This window comes from Cornus florida, unplaced genomic scaffold (genome assembly GCF_030987335.1).
Source record: "Cornus florida cultivar Cherokee Brave unplaced genomic scaffold, ASM3098733v1 CherokeeBrave_3.0.0_Hap2_Chr05, whole genome shotgun sequence".
Classification (NCBI taxonomy): Eukaryota; Viridiplantae; Streptophyta; class Magnoliopsida; order Cornales; family Cornaceae; genus Cornus; species Cornus florida.
The window spans coordinates 63291133-63312957 of record NW_026775575.1 but is presented as its reverse complement, the minus strand read 5'-3'; the positions used below and the strand labels follow the sequence as shown (position 1 = coordinate 63312957).

The 21825-nt window shown below is 34.1% G+C and overlaps 1 protein-coding gene across 1 annotated transcript; it reads left to right on the top strand.

Moving 5' to 3' along the window:
* The first annotated feature begins 8565 nt into the window (after positions 1-8565).
* On the top strand, positions 8566-9706 carry LOC132310186 (fimbrin-3-like). The gene is made up of 2 exons (XM_059808399.1): positions 8566-8679; positions 9194-9706. Exons 1-2 carry the CDS (start codon positions 8581-8583, stop codon positions 9320-9322), a joined length of 228 nt encoding a protein of 75 aa, XP_059664382.1. The 5' UTR covers positions 8566-8580; the 3' UTR covers positions 9323-9706.
* The last annotated feature ends 12119 nt before the right edge of the window (positions 9707-21825 follow it).

The window sequence follows — 21825 nt, the reverse complement described above, 5'->3', positions numbered from 1 at the left end:
ATGTTCTCATCTAATGGAGGCTCCCACAAGCCTAGTTTTCCAAGGTCATTCATGGAGGCTTATGAGTGATTCCTAAAGGCAAGACCATTACCAAGAAGATGGAGATCCATGGAAAAGATGTCTAGTAAAAGGGATCTACAATAAGTGAGAACATTCACTTTAGAGGAGAGATCTGAGGTTTACTCAAACCTTGATGTAAGTATTCAATCTTTTAGTTGAATAATACATCATATTTTATTTTATTTTTTGCATAAAACTTGTCTCTATGTGATGAATCAAGATCTATGAATTTAAATCCCTCGAAAAGTTTTTAAAACTAGCACGTTTCCCAACAACTTGTGCATGTAAATTGATTCCTAGACATTATTTGAATTTGTATAAGTTTGGTCTAACTTATTGATTTTGTATAAGTTTTAAACTTTTGATTTTGGAAGGCTTGTAAGGAAAAGGAACATATGATGGCTAGAGTATGGCTCTAGTATGGCGACAAGAGTCTCTTTAGTCATATGAAGCGCACCTAGGTAGTACCCTGTGAGAGTAATCGCCCAGAATCACTTATACATGGCGCACTAGGTAGTACCTTATGGGAGTAATAGCCCAGAACAACTTGTTTGGTCAGTAACCAAGTATTCCTAGTCCTTTCACTATTTGGCTTGATTTCGCATTCCATTCCAAGTTGTTAATCATGGATTACTTGTAGTTTGTGAATTGGTGATTGCCTTGTGTATTTGGATCTTTTTTAGTATACTTGGAACCGTATACTTGCTTCATGTATTTATATCCCTTTTTGTATACTTGAATTCGTATACTTACTTCACATGTGTAGATTTCATTTAGTATACTTGTGCCGTGTATACTTGTCATATGTGCAATCCCATTTAGTTTAGAGCCCGTTTGGCATGCGTTTTGTTTTTGGCGTTTTGTTTTTGGCTAAAGCAGAAACAATGCTTTTACTATTAGAGTGTTTTGGCAAAAATTGGAAGCACGTTTGGGAACGATGTTTTGCTGTGGAAATGTCAGAAACAGAAACATGCAAAACATGTTTGGTAAGCTATGTTTTTCAAGAATTTTAAAAACAAAACATGTTTGGTAACTCTAACTGTTGTAAAAAAAATAATAAAAAAAAATAAAAAAAAACATGTTTGGTTATCATTGTTTTTAATTTATTTTTATAAATTTTAAATATAGTTATAATTTTATTTCTATATAAATAGTCTATATATTTTTAATAAATATATTAAAATTTAAACACAAACATATATATATATATATATATATATAACCAAAGTGTTATTACAGAAGCAACTACTTCAGCGAAAATGTAGAATGTTAGTTTTAGTAATTGAACTAATAATTTCAACCATTTTGCATATTATCTTGATCTGAAACTACACTTCAAGTTATTTGAAATTTCCTGGTATAGTTTATTCCTTTGGTGATGATTATCCATAGGTTTGTGTTTTATTCATTTTGCTCATTTTGCGCATTAGCGAAAGAAGAAAAAAAAAAATACTACACAGCTCTAATAAGAATTTTCAGCTCTTATAAGTGTGCACTAGTGGGAATTCAACTCCAAAATATAGACTCTTGCCTTCTCTTCTATAAGGAAATGTAAACCCTGACCAAATTACAAACACATCTTTTTTGCAACAAAAAAAGAAAAAGAAAAATGAAGAGATATAGAAAGCCTTCATCTGTGCAAAATCTTGATTCCCATTAATTGCTACAAAATTCTTATTTTTTTTCATCCCGAGACCAATGTTTTGGCATCAACTTGAGTTTTGATGACATGTAAAGTTTCATCTTTTTACTGTATTCTTATGATCTAGATATTAAGGAAGAGACATAGAAAGCCTTCATCTGTGCAAAATCTTGGTTCCCATTAATTACACTACAAAATTCTTATTTTTTTTCATCCCGAGACCAATGTTTTGGCATCAACTTGAGTCTTGATGACATGTAGAGTATCATCTTTTTACTGTGTTCTTATGATTTAGATATTAAGATCACCTTTTGCATTTATAATCCATCTATTTGAGTCAAACTTCACAAAACATCTATCAAGGAGTCATAACATAAAAAAAAGCACCCTGCTAGAATGGAAGCTTGCAAAGAAGCTTCTCAAATCATGCTCATTCTTCTGTATTAGGAAAAATGACAAAGAAATTGAGAACAAATTAAACAGTAGATTAAGTTAAACAGGAGATATAATTCAAAGTTCAAACACAATTCACTTCATTGTTTACAAATTTCAACAATATGATTCAAAAATGAAGAAAAAGATGCTTAACAAATAAAAAGATATTTCCTTATGTTTTTCTTAACTGTTAGGAAGGTATCAGAAAAACTCAGAAGATCTTACAGGAGACATACTTCAAAAAACATAAATTTCACTTCCATGGAACAAACTTCAATAGTAGGACACATCATCTTCATAACAGCACACATCACCTTCAAGAAAGTATCAACACACTTCACATCTGCAATGGTAGAATTTAAGTTGAAAAATGTTAACAATAATATCAACCAGTAATAGTAAAAACAAAATAGTAACAGCAAAAATGATATATATTACATATACATATTACAAGCCCACAATGGCAACAAATATATTACATATAAAAGAAAAAACATACCATCACTTTCAGGAAGATCAAGAGTGCCCAAGAGAATTCCAGATTCGATCAGCAATAGTATTATGCAACTGATCCATTTCTCGAAGCTGAGCCGGAGGCACATGCTTAACAATCTCATCGTCTTCACCATCACTTTGAGGAGAATCATCACCATCAAATAAATCATCAGGCTGGTATTGATTTGTAATGAGGTTGTGTAATGTGCAATAAGCCATTACAATCAATACTTGTGTTGAAAACTTATAAGGAGGCATTGACTTCAAAATAGCGAATCTCATCTTCAACAACCCAAAGCATCGCTCAATTATATTTCTCAAAGATGAATGCTTATGATTGAACACTTCCTCTCGACCAAGGGGTGGTCTACTCCTATGGTATTCCTGAAAGTGGTAAGTATGACCTCAAAATGGGGCCAAATAACTAAGTTTATTGGCATACCCTGAGTCCACCAAATAATACTTACCTGCCATGTTTAGAATACATAAAGATATATACACTATGATAAACTAACCATACATTAAGTAAATTTGTAAGATAATAATACCTGGTGGTAGAGCTGGAAAGTTCATTGCCTCATTCTCAATACACTCTTTTAGAATTCTCGAATCATTAGCGGAGCCTTCCCACCCAACTAGCACATATGTGAATCTCATGTCAAAGTCACATACGGCCATTACATTTTGTGTAGTATGACCCTTTCTACGACGAAATGAAAGTTGTGTAGCTACTGGCAGAGTTGCAGGAATGTGGGTTCCATCTATAGCTCCCACACAATTCTTAAAATAAGGGTAAAACCTAGAAGACCCTTTAATCTTATTCGGAATCACAGAAAAATCAGGAGGGGCAATGATATGGGTGCCTAACTGACATACTGCATGTAACACAGTATGTCATCATCATCGTCATCATTGGGAATGGGCAAAATGATTGAGGGGGGTGCTGTAATGGATGGGTGGGCATGCATCCCTATTGCATATGTGTCCCCAAATATAGTCGACATCTTGTCAAAATGCTTACATCCATGCCTACGAAACTTATTTGCACCCGTAACAACCTACAAATTTTGTTACAATATTAACCTCATAACCAATAATATACGAGATTTTATTGTTTATTTAGGACTAATAATTAAATTACTAACCTTGCACAACATGTCCTATCTCTCTTCCTCAACTATAACCAAGTCCGTCTCATGGTCATATCCCACGCCAGTCTCCGATAATAATTTCTTAAACTCAAAATAAATTTTCCTCAAAGCATTAAACTTATTCTGAAGTTGGGTTAAACCAAATTTTCTCCCTGTTTGAACCTTCATTTCTTTTACCAAATTATTCCAACCACTTTAATTATATGTTGTGCCACTACAATTGCCAGCTTTAACTTCTTCCACTATAATATTCATGAATTTTTCAATGAGTGAATCATCTCATAACAATTTTTCATCCTTCGTAACTTCAGCCACTTCTCCTTTAAATGTGAGATAATCACCGCATTGTTCCACATTCTCAACATTCATATCCATCTAACATATTAATAACAACACTATAATTAATAATAACAAAAATAATATATATTGACTAAAACATATAAACTAACCTTTTATTGCTCAAACATTCACTTAGACAACCCACTTAAATATTAATGTTCTAAATTAAACATGGATTGAACTGCAACCACTATGTTCACCCTAGTGAAAAGTCAATCTTAATAAACTACTGTAAGATTCAGTTGTCTCGTCATTGTGAAAAAACAAAGATTTAAACAACAGATTCATGCAAGCAATCTTCAGCAGAATTTACATCATAAAATAAAATGGTGGTTGTGAGGTGCAAGAACATGTTTCTACTTTGACTTAAATCTCTCTCTTTCTTGCCTCATCATAGAAGAAAACTTCATACCCATTTGCCTAAAACGCGCTATTGGAAATGATCAAAATTAATATATATATACACACACACACACACACACACACATATAAATGATTAAATTTTGATAATACAGAAATATTACCTACTTTATCTTGACATGTTCATGGCCTCCCTTAAATGAAACTAACATGTTAGTGGGAAACCATCTTTCAATATTTCAAAAAAAAAAAATTTGTGAGATATGTCTTACATTGTTTATGTCTTAATACAGCCTGTTTAATCTATAAACAAACATATCAATGTCACCAATCATTATATGGAATAGTGTATATATAGGTCTACCTTGTCCTCTCACTCATACAAACTAACAGTTCTAAGAACATATCCCCCCTTTTCGGAAATGGGAAGTTCGGGGAAGCTGAGGCAATGGCCTCAACTTGTTTATACAATAAACAGTTTAGCCTTTGTCAATGAATGAACATCAAAAACATCACAACGACCAAAGAAATTTCAGATACAAAAGCATATACATAGAGAGAAGCTTCACCCACCTCTTGAAAATTAGCTATCTCCATCATGCAATTGATGATATTATTGTGTTCTCATGAAATTAACAAAGCAGTAACAAACTATCACTCAATTAATAGATCTCTAAACAGAGACTTTCAGCACAAAATAATCTCCCTCAATTAGCTCGAAGACACAAACATCTCCCACTTGCAGTGTGTTATCCTTATAAAATGCGTGCCAACCTCTACCAATCCTGGGTTTGTGGTTTTGTTTATAGAATTGCAGTTTGTGGTTTTATTTACAAAACTGTTTTGGGGTGGTTTTGTATGGGAGCTATGTGTTGACATATCACACTATAAGAATTTAGGTTTTTAGTGACGGTCGAATCTGTCCCTAAAAGTCCTAAGACCGTCCCTAATGATCGAAGTCGACCGTCCCTAATAGTTGTGTCCCAAAAGATTTTTAGGGACGGTAAAAGTTGCCCGTCCCTAAAAAGTTCAACCTTTAGGGACGGACTTTCTGTCGCAAATAAGACCGTCCCCGTTTGATTTATTAGGGACGGAGTTACTGTCACAAATAGGCCAATTTATTAGGGACGGACTTATTGTCCCAAATAATACCGTCCCCTTTGATTTATTATTGGGGACTGTATTTACTGTCCCTAATAGTCCTTTTGATTCATTATCGGGGACGACAATTACTGTCCCTAATAGTCGATATTTTAGAGACAGTTTGTTGTCTGTCCCTAATTACAATACTTATTAGACATAGCTTGTACTGTCCCTAATATGATTTACTGTCCCAAATTTGATTTTTTTATTATTATTATTAAATTTGTATTATTATTATTATTTTTTTTTTTTTTGGTTTTTGCTCGGCTGAATTTGTGTTCTAGAAAAACTTATTAAACGAAAACATCCGGAACTAAAAAATACATACATCCACAACATCATTCTAAAAAGAAAAAAATTGATTATCACAATAATAAAGTGCCAACAAACAAGCTCTTAATCTCATGATGAAACTACAAATTCTCCAATTTTGTAAACAACTAAAAGTATGTTCTAGCTGCTTTAACATCAAATGGTTCTAAACATCCTCAAAAATTAAAACATTATTTTAAACTGAATGAAATCATGAAAATGCAGGCCAAAAATACACGTACCAAAATAGTTAGAAATCAGCTAGCTAGCCATCAAAAAGTTCCAAAATATATCTACCAAAATAATTGTCTTTATAGTTCATTCAGGTGCTTGTTGGTGGTTGCTGATACCAGCTTGGCGGCTGTTGATACCAGCTTGGCGGGGTATGCTGCTATTGGGAATGTGATGGAGAATGTTGATATTGGTGGAACCATGGTGGTGGCGGCTGTTGGTGCTGTTGTTGCTGCTCAAGGAGTTGTTGTTGCTGCTGTTGTTGCTGCTCAAGGAGGTGTTGTTGCTACTCAAGTAGCTTCTGAATTGTATCTAATTTCTCCTCTAAACTTGTAACTTTCTCCGTAAGTTTTGCATTTTTTTCTTCAACATTTTTCACCCTTTTTCTAGAAGCCTCTTCAAAAGATGAGGATGAACGCAGGCTTGGAGCTACAAAACCATTTCTGAACCCACGACGATATCCCTTTCTGATACCTAATTGGTTTTCCACTATCTCAACATCATTTACGATAAGACTGGTACCATCAGAATTGTGAGAAACTTCTGAAAACTTCTTTTTCATTGCTTCCTGAAATTAAGATTAATGTAGTGTTAAGCATCAATAAGTCAATAAAAAAGTAATATTGCAATCAATAACTGGACAACTTTTTTCATTCTAAACTAAAGAAAGGTTCTCAGTTCTATGGTCACCTTTTCTTCACTTTTCTGATTTTTTTGCATTTTTTTACTCTACTGATAGTTCCTGCTTATTTTCCTTATTTGCAGTATTCTATTTTCATTTCAATACTGATAGTAGGAAAAAACACAAAATAAATGTGCTATACTGGTATGTTGTTTAGCATTATTGTCTTCAATTTCACAAATAAGAGAATAGGTACTCCATATTAGTCTATGAGAGATATTTTTGTCATTTAATTAGTTTAAGAAATAAACAAATGATGTACATTTTTTCAAATACAAGAGTGGGAATCTGACTTCATTAAAGTAGAATATATTTTATATATCCATGCGAGAAAATTAATATACTTAGTCAAGCATTAATGTATTGATTAATTTATTAATCTTGGCTCCTGATTTATTAGACGACGTGAGTTTATTGTGATCAAGATCTGATAAAAACAGTCTAACTGTAGCTACATTAATAGTGTAATTAACAATAATGAAGCGCGCACACACACCCCAATTCATGGTTGCCAATTGCAAGAAGAACAGTTCAATGGTTTGCCAATAGAGAGGAAAGGACACAGCAGTCTCACAACACAAGACAGCCACTCAATGTGTAATTTTGTTTTGTGCATATATCTCTCTGAAACTTGTCATAAATTGATCACATTTCCATGATTTCACTTGAACTTTTGTTATAATAAGATTTAGTAGAAACACTATACAAGTTTTACACATAAAATTAATAATGTTATATTGAAGTTCTTAAATTTCAAGAGATTTCATAAATTTGTTATTGTGATCCAAGTCAACAAACCCTGCATGCTACTATTTGATAAATTTTATTTTTTTTGTTTCCTGTTTCATGCCGTGGCATGGTGGTTTTCCAGTGGATGGGGAAGCTCTGCATCTCAGTACATATTTTATGTTGCCAACAAACTTTCTACCACAGCTTGTCCTACATTTTTTTGGACAAATTTAATCTCATTAAAATTGCAACATTATAAAAAAATGGACATTCATGTAATTTCATAAAAAAAACACACAATTTTTTTTAATTAAAATTGACCCTAAGAAGCCAAACTTTAGAATAATATCTCGGAAAACATATGCAACTAAATACCTTCAAAATATCATGGTCTAGATTAGCACCATATAAAGGACAAATGGGTGTAAGTGCAAGCAACTAGAGCTGAAAATGAATGGAATTAACTCCCTTCACTTTTTCCAATTCAAGTTTTAAAATAAATAATTCAAACTACAATAAATTTCTCACTCAATATCTACATAGCCAGTCTTCTATCTCCCCCAGCCTCACGGCGCTCGCCGCCGCTTGCCACCGCCACCAATCGCATTTCAGGTTCCTATCAGCGATAGTCTCCCATCTCCTCCAGCCTCATGGCCCTCGCCGCTGCCTCCCATCTCCCCTAGCCTCACGGCCCTCGCAGCTGCCGGCCACCAATTGCATTTCAGGCGAAACTGGTATATTGTTCTTTGTACTAGGGAGATTTTATTTTTTCAGTTTGTGTTCAGTGGATATTGTTTTTTTTTTTTTTTTTTTTTCTTTTTTGTCTTTCAAATTGTTGGTAATTAGCTGCAGATTCTGAAGTTTGGTAGCATAACCCTGAATTCCCCAATTTTGCTTCAGTTTTAGCTTTTTAGCCAGCCCGTGATTCGAATTTATATAAAGTATTATGATATTTTTAGTCTAGGAATATGATTGGAAGCATCTTACTTGATGTTATTGTAATGGCAGACGAGGATAAGATTTTGAATGCAACTTACATTATCAGTGTTGCTCGAAAGCTTGGGTGCTCCATTTTCTTATTGCCTGAGGACATAATTGAGGTAAGAGTATAATCATTTTGAACTTGATCGCTCAGAGGTTCAGTCACTACACAAGTACATCTTGGAAATCACTCCATTTGGTAGGTGTTAGTGTTACAGTGGCACTAATGGTTGTAGTTGTCAAATACCAACTCCCTAGATGATATCAACTTTTAATGGTAGTTACCCAGCCTCTTGAACTTGTTGCCACCCTTCATCTGATTGATTTAACCCATAGTCTTCCTATTGATGGAAACTGGTGTCACTTGGTTAACCTCATCATTCTATCAATGGGTTGGCGAAGGTTTATATTATGCCCATCACTATACATATTAAGTGTTGGTAGAGATGTCAATCTGTCATCTGACATTTCATGGTTGGTTCTAGCCATCACCAGCTAAAATAGAATAATTTTGGTTGTGGTTTCCTAAATATGACCAGGAAGTTTGAGAAATAAGAAATTGGTACATTTCACATTGGATTAATACGTAAATTCAGTGTTAAAGTACACTGTAATTTTGATTGTGTTTGACAGGTGAACCAGAAGATGATCCTCACCCTAACAGCAAGCATCATGTACTGGAGCCTGCAACAAAAAGCTGAGGATTCAGAGTCAACCACACCTACCAAAGACAAGAAAGCACCGGAGGGCGACAAACAATAAAACCTCTCCAAAAAAGTTGAAAACAAGAAACCTCACCGCATGGTCCAAAGGATGACTCTATGTGGAGAATGACCAAGAATTGCAACTCCCAAAATTTTTTCTTCGAGCCCTTACTTTCCTTTCGAGGACAAGAAAAATGAAAATCCAGTTGCAGTTAGTTGATCTGTGAGATGGTACTCCTGTATGGGACAGGGCATGGTCAATTTTGTTCTGATCAACCACAGAAAAAGAGAAGTTCTTGTAAATTTTACCTTGTGTAATTATAGTCTACTGTTCTTATGTATATTCTTTCTCACAATTGTTATATTGATTATATAATGAATAATGCAACTGGGGAGAAATTATCCTCAGTATCATACTCCATGGGAATCTCTTCTTTAATCCACTTTTTTCAGGCGTCTTACACTTGCATAGATTCTTATGAAGGTCGGAACTATGCCAACAAGAAGTAATAGAAAATTAAAACTAGAGAGTTCGATAAACAGTATGCATTTTAGCACTTGCAACGCATATAAGGTCAGGGATTTTTTTAATTTATTTTTATTTTTATTTTTATTTGTCTGTGCAGGAAAGCTAGCAGTTATAATTGGGTCTTGTACAGGTATTTTGCAAAGTAATATCACAGGACACTCATGATTTCTCTTGTTCTCATTTCTCATTTCTGTTTTCAAAGCCTAATTCGCAGATGATGTCGTCTCACAGGAACCCTAATCAAAGCAAAAGACCTAATTCCCATCTGATTAATTACCACTCTTAACGCCCCAATTCATATACATTGTACTGAAACCACTTTACACACGGATTCTTTTAATTTGTAAAGTTTTTAATTTAGATATACCCTTTCTGCATATAAGTATATATACTGTAACTAATTGAGTACACATACACACACACACAATCTTATTATCAAACAAGATGGCAATAATAACACATTAAGAAAAATAAAAAGAAAGTAAAATGGAGGAAAAAACTTACGTAGTTCTGTTTAGCTATCTCGCTTACCCATCCAGTTTCTTCCCTAAAATGCGTGTCCTTGTACATGCGAATAGCGGGACCTTTCTCAAGACTTTCAACTTCCTCATCTTCTTCGTTTTGCCTTTCTTGCCTTTCTTGACTTTCTTTCAGCTGCAACACAAAATGTGATTTAGATGGATAATAAATTGAAATTTTATAATAATTATTATAAATATTACGTACATAAACATTATAGCGTCTGGCGAAAGACATCGATCCAGAAACATGAGGAATCTTATTCTTTGAACGGTTGCCTTTATTTCTGTCACTTATTTTCTACATAGCAATTCAAACAATAATACAAGTTAAGAAACCTAAATAGCTAGTCAATCAATGCATCATAATCAATGATTTCAACTAATTTAAAGCAAGTGGTTAAAAATACGAACTTGAAATTCTGGTGACGTCCACTAATCGCACATTTTTCCCCAAACATCAATATCAATAATACCATAAGGATGCAAGCGTGCATTCTAAATTGGAAGATGCTTGTCAAAATGATTCTTCAATTTATATCTATATTTCCTCAAGTGTTCGGACATTTCCTTAGTTACTCGCTTGAAATCAGTTTCATTGTCATGTGCATCCACTCCAAAGGTCACCTTTATAATGAACATTTAATTTAAGGTAAAAAGAGCACAATAATTCACAAAACAAATAGCATTGAAAATATGAAAAATAACTAACAAGTCAACAAAACAAGTATTTTAAGAGAGTGGTATCTCACTTTCTTAAACTAGAGTTCTTCCCTGGACCCCTCATATATGTGATTGATATCTTTATCTTTTATTGTGTAACAGTAAAGAACCCTTATAATACACTGAAAATGATTAACGGAGAAAATTTAAATGCAAGGGTGTGCAGAGTACGCTAAAACTGTCCCTTAATATTACCCTCTTCTGATTCACCTTAAAAACAAATTATGTTGTAGCGATGTATTAGTAAAATAAGCAATGACAATAAAATCTTTTTAACAAAGTTGAGAACATGTTATAACCACGTGTTCTTGATCACACATATAGACTAGTAATTAAGTCATATCCCTGAGGTGCCTCAATGCCTTACATATATCGGCCATATCAAAAGTAGTAAGCCCAGAATCAGCATATCGAAGCATAGCATCAACTGCATTGTCCTGGTCAATTCTTCCCCAACCACCACTTGTCTGCCACATCCCGTTAACAACTCAGCAGATGTTCAATGAATCTTTTCCATTCTTAACAACAGTCCACCGTTTATCTTCAGTTACCGCACATCGGATTGGTCTTAAATGCAGTTTTTGTATCATAGTCCCCCTTTCAGATTTTATTTTGATTGAATTGAGGGTAAATTTGCTAAAAGATTGGTTCAGGAACTCTGCCATTGAGAGATGGAAGAGCTAGAATATAGATAGAGAGAGAGAGAAAGAGAGAGAGAAGGGAAATTAAGTCCTATAGGCTAGTATGTATGCATATGTAGATATATAGAGAGAGAGCTTAAGTCCTCAAGGGTGGGTTGTTACACACTTATGTTATGAACAAATAGTAGAAAGAAAAATAGTGACTGGTCCAGCCTATCTGCTTCCAATTCCGTGTCTCAGCCCACCACCATTTTCTTTCTTTTATTACTGTATTATTGTTTGAGAATCTTGTTTAAATGCATCAAGTGTTTTTGTATCCTTGTGGTACCAAACTTCAGCTTGACTAAAATACCGTAAAGGGTTGTTACACACTTGTGTTATTGAACAAATAGTAGAAAGAAAAATAGTGATTAATGTTACTGATTGCAACCTTAGAAGTAGCAAAATGGGCGTTCATTGAACTTTAAGGGCAACACGACTGAACCCAATTAACTATTTAGTCTACTCTAATCAAGTTTTTAGTTCTTGAAATATACTGTATAAAACAAAAAGTACATGTCTTGATAAATTCATTCCAAATTAGATTTTCTCTTCAATTAAACAGAGGGTGAATATGCAATTTAGGAAATTCCAATTCCAGATTTATGTTTAAAAGAAAAAAAAAAAACTCCTAAAATCAAATACCCATTAATTCCACTTTGTGACATGTAATGGAGATTTTCTCCTCTTGTAATTGTTCCTCTTTTGAATATTTATAAAAAACAAATACCCATTTAAGAAAAAAAAAAAAAAAAAGATATAGAATATAAAAGAACTCATTACCTTAAAATGGTCATAGCAGACCTGTCTCTCATAATCTGGAATTTCCCTCCACGTTTTATATTTCAATAATGCTTCTTTATCTCTCACATGGATGCCAACCTCAGCCGTCCATAAATTGTGATTTTTGCCAACAAGTTTAATATAACCCGTCCCAAACTCTACCGGAATTCTATTTTATAAAATAATTAATTAAATATATTCAAAGGCACATATAATTTTTTTTTTTCTTTGGGGGCTTCAACGACCAACCTCTTGTTCTTAAACATGTAGGGAAAATATCAATCAATCAATCAATCTCACCATTTGATGATAATATAAAATTAAATATTTCTCTCTTACTGTATGGTGCCTATATTTTCTTTTTCCTGCGTACTTTCTATAATAATAACAAGGGAAATTTTTTATAAAGACAACATCAATTTTGAAAACTGCATAATCTCTTAAAACCAGAAACAGCTAATTCATAATAGAAGTGCAAAAATTAAAACTAAAGGGATACATTATTAATGCATAATAGTAGTACACATGCACTTATGTGGTGAGTCCATTAAAATGGCATTTTTCCATTGAGCTAGGCTTGTGTTGTACGTCCTATGACTAGAACAAAAAAGATGGAGTTTCAATAATTCATCGCTCCTCAGCAAAAAATAAAAAAGCCACATAAAATAAAAAATAAAAATTGGAACCAGCAGAAAATCAATAATTCATCGCTCCTCAGCAAAATCAAATCCACTGTAATAAAAGATGGAGTTTCAATAACAACTTTTTTCCAAGATTGGGTCACGGCATATCCATCCATCACCATTAATATTACGATGACTCAGCACACAAAGGCCTCCTCTAAACACCCTAATTCTATTGGAAACTTGTAATGTAATATGTGATTTCAACTAGATATTTTTTTTGAACAAATGTTCATCAACTGTCAATCAAATTACATGGTGTAAGTTCACATGGATAATTAAAACCTTGGGATTTCATTCTAAACTCAAAATAGCCTACAGGTTAATATAATTTCTCAGAAAAGATGGAAGACCATGTAATTATGGTAAATCATTATACTTTGAAAAAAAATATTTTCTTATAACAGTACCATGTACCCACACTACGATTATTATTTTGGTTATGAGAGAGAAGCTTTGTCTGATTTTGTGCGAATTTTCGTCACAAGAACAAGAAGGGAAATTAGGGTTTAAAGTACTTACAACTTACAAAAGCCCAACCCTTCAACCACCACTATCCAAACCTCCGATGCACCACCAATCAACCACCAACGCACCACCCGCACCACCAATCGACCACAGCCATCGTGCTCTTCCCTAAGCCACACCTCGCACACCACCAAGACCTGATGTCGTGGGTAAGAAAGAAGAAAGGAATCACGAAATGAAATATAACCTAAACCCAAAACCTGCTATATTAGGGAAAAATAATAATAAATAAAATAATAACAATTAAAAGAAGGATGCTTATTGGTTCAGATGCTTATTGAGAAATTCCAAGGATATACCGATCTGAGATATTTAGAACCAAGATCGAAACAAAAGAAGGAAAAAAGAATTAAACCACCATGCAAACATCTTAGACATCAATTTGCCAACAATCATTCCAACTTCGGAATACAAATTCAATCAATATTCGATTCACAGCTAAAGACACTTTAATCATCACCAAGAAGATTAGCACATCTAACACTTACAACACCGAAATCCATAAGAAGAATATTCAAAAATGAAAAAGAAGGGTTTGTGAGAAGATAATGGACTTGTTGATGGACGGACTTTGCTGCCTCTCAATTGAATTGAATTAGAGCGATTGGGGAAGAACAAACCAGTTTGAGTGAGAGGACGGAAGGAGAAAATCGACCTAGGGCATAAGAAATTTAGCAGAGTGATCCCTCATGGATTACATATATAGATCTATACTTAATTGAAAAGAAAGAGATCGGTTGGGGAAGAACAAACCAGTTTGAGAGAGAGGACGGAAGAAGAAATCGAGATAGGGCCGGCTAAGAAAAACCTTCAGACAAATCGAATAAGAAATATATATATAGATATATACTTAACTTGACAAAAACTACGGCGTTTTTATATATGTACAGTTAATTAAGGACGGTAACTTACCGTCCCAAAAGCGTATTTGATAATTTTTTATTAAAACAATATAATTTCACTTTAAATATCCTTTTGGGACGGTAACATTACCGTCCCAAAAGGCTATTTTGATAATTTTTTATTAAAAAAATTTATAATTTCACCAAAATTGGCGCTAAGGTTTGCCGCCAGCAGATTGGAGGGGGCGCTAATTTTTTTTTGGTCTTTTAGGGACGGGAAGGAATATAGTGTCACCAAAAAGGGTGTCTTTAGGGACAGTTTTCCTACTGTCCCTAAAGGACTGTCACCAATAACCCAAATTCTTGTAGTGTCAGATTTGCAGATCAGGTTTGATAGGTTTCTACTTTGACTTAAATTTCTCTCTTTCTTGCCTTATCATAGAAGAAAACTTTATACCCATTTGCCTAAGACGCGCTATTGGAAATGATCAAAATTAATATATATATACACACACACATATAATTGTATTATCTTGAAAAAAATTTATAAAAAAAACCCCATTCAGGAAAAAAAATAATAAGTGTTGTAAAGGACCAAGAAGCGGAACTAGACTCAAATCAAAACAACAAACAAGGAATTGGTAGATGGGTTCACTAATTACCAAGGTACCTCCTACAAAACAGCCTTCAGATGCCTCATAGGTTGAATAGAGGAAGGTAAAAGATAAAACAAAAAATACATCGCTATGAAAGAAAGTAAAAAATAGAGAATAATTTAAGAAAGGTACCACAGGCGGCTGCTGCTACTTCTTCTTCGGCGGCGGCTTCTGCTTTTACAGTCAATATCGCGAGGTTCATTTTCGTCGCCTCCCAAATCGCCAGATGTCCTAGGGTTTCAGAGGAAAGAAAATATAGGGCCGAATGTTGCAAATGACTTTTAAAGTTACTTCCTTCGCTACAGTGTTCGACATAACTTACTTCCTCCGCTACAGTGTTTTTATTGGGCTAACAGTATTGAAACAACAAAAAACACCATTTTGGTGTTTCACTTTTGGGCCCAAATTTTAACAATGTTTTAGTACTGTTTAAAACAAAACAATAGCTACCAAACATGTTTTGGGCTTGAAATGAAGCCCTACAAGAAAAACATCTAAAGGAAAACAGCTACCAAACAGGCCTTAAGCACCGCACAAATGCAACAAAAAAATAAAAATGATTGCATACCAAATAGCTCAACCCACAAGCTAAAAGACCAAGCCATTCATCGATAAGAACTGGCACCTAAAATCCTGGAGCAACCAAGCTCCTCGTTTACTCAGGTCAAAACTCACGCAACTATTAATGCCACAACATGAGCTCTACCGTACTAACAACCATCTTATACTCAACCGTATAAACGTACATAAACACATACATAAGTAAATACCGTACCCCGTACCAAGATACAATCGTGTCGCTTCATTTTTAAGAAAAAATTTTAAACACCCTATCTTCCATAAGAAAAATGATTACATAAACCATGCTTAAATAACCGTCACAATACCATACAAATACGCTTGCACATACCGTGCTCACTACTTGCTACTTTAACATTTAAATTAGAATTGCACACATATACCTACCACTTTTCGTCACCATACTCCCTATACTTGTCATCTTATCACAATTAACATGCTTTCATTTACTTTCACATTTCATTTACATGGTTAGATCATCTAATTATTCCTCATACATGGCTATGTAGCATAAATTTTAGCATATAAACATATAAACGTGTGAACACATAGCAAGGAAACATATCTTTAAAAACTGTAAACATGTAAGCACATAGTCACGTAGGCAAATAAGCAGATAAACATGCTTTCAAGCAACTAAGCACTTTAACACAGAAACACATAGACAATGCAAATAACCCGTCCACACAACCCTTGGTAGGCCTCTACCCATCGTCCTAATAGTTTTCGAACCATTGCTCTAATACCAAGTTTGTAGCGACCCAAACTGGGGTCCAGATCACTAACCGGGTCCTTAACCAAACCCGAGGACACACTAGGGGTAAAATGGTCATTTTACATTGTGAGAGAGTAATTTATCCTTAAACTAATCAAATGAGGTTTAAAATAATCATTCTTAATCATTGCATGACACTTGAAGAAGTTCTACAGTCATTGGATGTGATTTCCCAAAAGTACCCTTACCCGGTTCATGAAAAATTCCGACACTATCTCACTAAAACGACCATAACTCCTGACATGAATGGAGTTCGAGGATACGATTAGTCTCATTGGAAAGCTAACTCAAAATCCTTAAAAATGGACTCAAGAATGACCCTATTTGGGTTTGGAATGAAGAAGTTATGTCTGTCTGAAGTTAAGTGATCAAAGTTGGAGAAAAAATGAAGGGCAAAATGCCCACTGGAGGGCTGGAACTAGTTCCCAAATCTTGGTACCGGTTCCACATGGATAGAGAGCCCAGAACATGAACCAAGTACCCCTTGAACCGGTTCCCAAATGTGGTACCAGTTCCCCAAGTCTAGAAACTAAAAAAAAAAAATGCCCTGAAAGCCTAAAATCATGAACTTGTGCACCTAGGCACTCCTTTGGTCCATTGGAGACCTTAATCCAAGTTCAAAACCTGTCCCAACACAAGGCAAAATAGTGATCTACATGTCATAGTAACTTACTACAATAATTTAATAGGTCTCAACATCATTTTCCATTCAAATAAAAATTAATACAAGGCCCTAACACTTTTGTCCCAAATTTACATCAAATAGGCCAAAGGCTTATAGTTAAATTTACAAGGCCATGCTAAACACTTTTAATATATATCAAAATGTTGCTTTACAAAAATGATGGCCTAAGTCTACAAATGGTTGCAAAAAAAACACACTTCAAGTTCTCCCTCATGCTTGTGGAGGAATGTCATCCACCACCTTCTTCCCGTGACCTAAAAAATGTTAATAATAAGGGGTAAGCAAAATTTGCTCAGTAGGTAGTACTTAAGACACACCTCTTGAGGCCCCGTGAATCCACACAATGAATAAAAAATAAAGAAGCGAGATCATGCTACACTGAAGAAGAATACAATACAATTTCCGGCTAAAAACAAATAATATCGTGCCATGAAATGCAATGCTGTGCTATATTGCTTCCCATTTCAAAACCATCTATCACTTTTCAAATCGTTAACATAACCTGTCCTTTGTTGACTCCGCAGCAACACGAGAGAATGATTGGCTACTGTCCTTGACTCTTGGTACCTCCGCGGCGTCATTTGAGGCCCAGATAGCTCAATCACGTTAGGGTGATTTTCCCTAGTTCCCTCTAGGTTATATTAACACCACGGCCCTTTGGTAACTCTGTGGTGACCGGGTTTTTCACAAAACTATTTTTATCAAATCTTTTTCCCAAAAATCCCCTTTCTTTCATTTATTTCAAATCAACTTTCCCAATTCTTTACCCAATGCAATGCATGAATGTCTCATATATATTTCAATGCCGTGCAAATGGAGAAATCCATACTCATCAAGTTAACATTCAACAATATACATGTTTTACATCAAAAGAAAAATTCTAAAAATATATCTTATGCTTTCTAATCACAAAATTCATCACTTACAACACAATAGGCATGAAAACATGATCATTTAAACATAGTTCTTCATTAGATATCAACTTAGCATGTAAATATATCTCATATACAACATATAGCTAAGTTTGTATGAATTAAACACAAATTAATCATGTAATAATACGAATAATAAGGAATTGACTCACAAAAATCCAAGAGGTTATGGAATAGAAACCCCTACCTCAAGAATTGCAAAATCCCCCAATTTTGTGCCCTAGATTTCGAAATTCCAAAGTGTACCAACTGATGAATTTCTCTGATCAAATCGTAGATCACGACGTGCTCTCTAATTTACTGCAAACAGCACTCAAAAATACCAAATGATGAAGGAGAAATCAAGAATTGAAATTTTACATGGGAAAAAAAAAGAAAAATGAGATGAGAAAAGGGAGAGAGAGTGAGTTATGGGAGAAAGAGAGAGAGAATTGTGAGGCCATATGTGGCCTCTTTGCCACTTAAGGATAAGTGGGAGGTCCCGCCACTTTTTAAATAAAATTTTCTTTTTATTTTTTTTCCTTTTTCTTTTATTTTCATTTTCTTTTTACACCACACAATTGTATATACACATTTAATAATTCACAACCTCATATAACATATTAAATAAAATGATTATGATGTAAATGGACCCAAACAAAAACCCCGTATGTAACAATTCTGGTAACAGGTCCCACCAGGGACCGTCCAGCCCGAAAAATTGAAAAATGCCGAAATGGCAACCATTGCATTTTAGGAGACCTGAACTCAAAGAAATGCCTCAATCAACTCTCGAACACACCCGGCACACTCCACGGTGCTCGGCATGCAAAACAAGGAAAGACGAAAATACCCTCGAAAATTTAGAAAATTCCAGAAAATGAAAAATGGTGAAAATTGGAAACATTACAATTACCACATTTTACACATGTTGACATGGGGTAATTTGTTCGTGTGATCATTACTACCACCACATGTAACATGTTTATGTGAGGAAGACTTCTGGTGATACCATGTCACGAATGGGATCAACTAATTATATTTTATTACATAAGTAAAAGTATATTTATTTAGTGGGTGAGACCAATATATTCGAGTTTTTAATCAGTCGGTGATACCATGTCTTCGATATTTCAATAGCACTAAAGTAGTTTTCGCGAGGTAAGGGTGTTCCTGTGATTAGAGATCTATATGACATGGTTTATATAGAAAGATTGTTATTTTCTTCTTGTACTTGAGTACCATGCATTATTTGTTGGGCAACTTGACTAATTTGCATGTCGAAAAGGTTTCTGCTTGTGATGATTTTTTGAATCTATTATGGGCATTCTTCTTTTGCTACCACTACAGTATATATATTGGTTTATTGCCTCAACATACTATTTTTTTTTTTTTTTGGAACTCGGAACTTCCTTAGACAGGGTCCTTTAGATCCACCCAAACTACAAACCGAGGGTGCTGTAACTGACCCAACAACGACAGTAGCAGTTAAATCAGGGGTTATAATGGGAGTGTTGGAGTTCGAAACTGGGACATATTAGAACTCAGTCCCTTACCTTACCACCATCATCAAACCCCAGGGGCTATTAATTACCTTATCATACTCAAGGTTGACGAAGTTAATATTGCAAAGCAAATGGCACAAAATTAGTAGAGCCCCTTATGACACGAAGAATCTAATATTGAGGTGTACAACAGACATGAGGCGCCGGAGACCTTCATCTGTTTGAGTACAAATGTAAGACCCATGTAAAAATATATCTATCTATATATATATTTATTTAATTAAATTGTTATCTCTATTTGAATTTAAACGAGATATTGAGATAGTGTTAATTAAGTAATTTAAATTTAAAATTACAATCGCTACATTATCTCACCTGACTCCCTATATCTCTATAACTTTACACTATGTTATATTTTATAAAAAAAAAAATTAACACGATAACGTGATAGGAAGGAGACCCAGAGAGAGTAAAGATATGGCATTGTGCCTTTCTGCAGTAGTCGAGAGAATGAACGGTAATCGAGCATTCGCATAAGAATAAAGAATTAACTATACCCCAGGCAAGTTAATCTTGCATTGTATACTTATATATACACGTAACTTTGCCTATTAGGATTGATTGAAAATTATTGTAGCATGCTTTTATCTATTAGAGTAAATTAATCTAATGATGACTGGGAAATGAAAATATGTATACGTGAATTGCATAAATCCTTGAAATTATTTTGTTTGTTTATGACTTTTTGTTCTTAATTTCTTATAATGATATTATAAATGTTTATTAGTCTAGCGAATGAAACCTAGTTTTGCGATGATCAAAAGACTTGATGCAAATGTATATTGACCATGACTAATGACTATGACTATGAAACTTATTGGTTCAGGGTAATGAATGATAGTTATTTTCTAGCATAGATGAAAGGTGTGTGATACACATGGCGATATATGTAGCCTCATATGAGGACTAGTTTCAAGAGTCGTATGGAATCTTCATGTACGAGTACAATACATGGATGATTATGCTTGCGTTGTTATATACAGATTTATATATGTATTATATATACTTTGTCAAGGCTTAGTTCAAGTATTATTAGAACTGGGATCATTTTTGGGTATAGAACAGTGGGTATTAGGATGACTAGTTTAATGTGTAGACATCATTACATGGTTGGTACGTAATTTAGGTGGTTTGGAAAACCAATGATGGATTGGTTGTGAAATCTGATTCGTAATGGTAATCTAAGTAGAACAAGTTAGGGAAGGAGACCCCAGAATGGGTCTCCTGTGCAAAACTGAGTCGTTTTTCTTTTAATTAATTACTATTATTATTTGATTTAAACTGAAGAAAAATAGTAAAGAAATAGTTTTCATATTTCAAAAATTATAGTAAATTCTAGAATATTAGACTTTATTATAATGGACTTAAAATGTGATAACTTACTCTTTTTAGATGATGTTTAGGTAGGTTAACTAAATTAAAACTTGAAAAAATATTTTTTTTCTCAACACTAAAAGAAAGAGTACGGAAAAATTATTAAGAGTTAGATTCTGAAATTTTGTAGGGTCTTATATCTAATATTAGGCTTTATCCATAATTTTTTATTCTCTCACTAGTGGGTCTTTAGGGTTCTTTTTTTAAATTAAAACTGTATTTGGGTGTATTAATTATTAATTTGAACTATTAATTAATAATGTCTTTCATAATTCATCATAATTAATAATTAATGGATTTGTTTGAATTAGTCGGAGGGGTAGTCCGGCACTGACCCTATGATGACTTTTGGGTATGGTCAGGGACCTTCCTATTTGGGAGTGCACTACCATTTTATTATGGATATGGGTCTAATGAGCTCTTATTGTGTGGACGTGATCAGAAATCGTCTGGGGAGTAGACGTATAATCCAACTACACGTGTGTTTTCGGTAGTTCGGGACTATACGATTCACACCACTTTATTAGATGGGAGCCTGGGGCTTATGTGAGATATGTGGATTTATTAAAAGTAAATAATGGTTATTTATTGAGTTTATAATTAACTGGGATATACATATTTGATTAATGTGCTTATTTGAATTGCTTATACATATGGGAATACAAGGTAAGGTTAGCTTGTTAAATGATGATTGTGTTTAATATTTCTTGTTGAGCTCGTGAGCTCACCT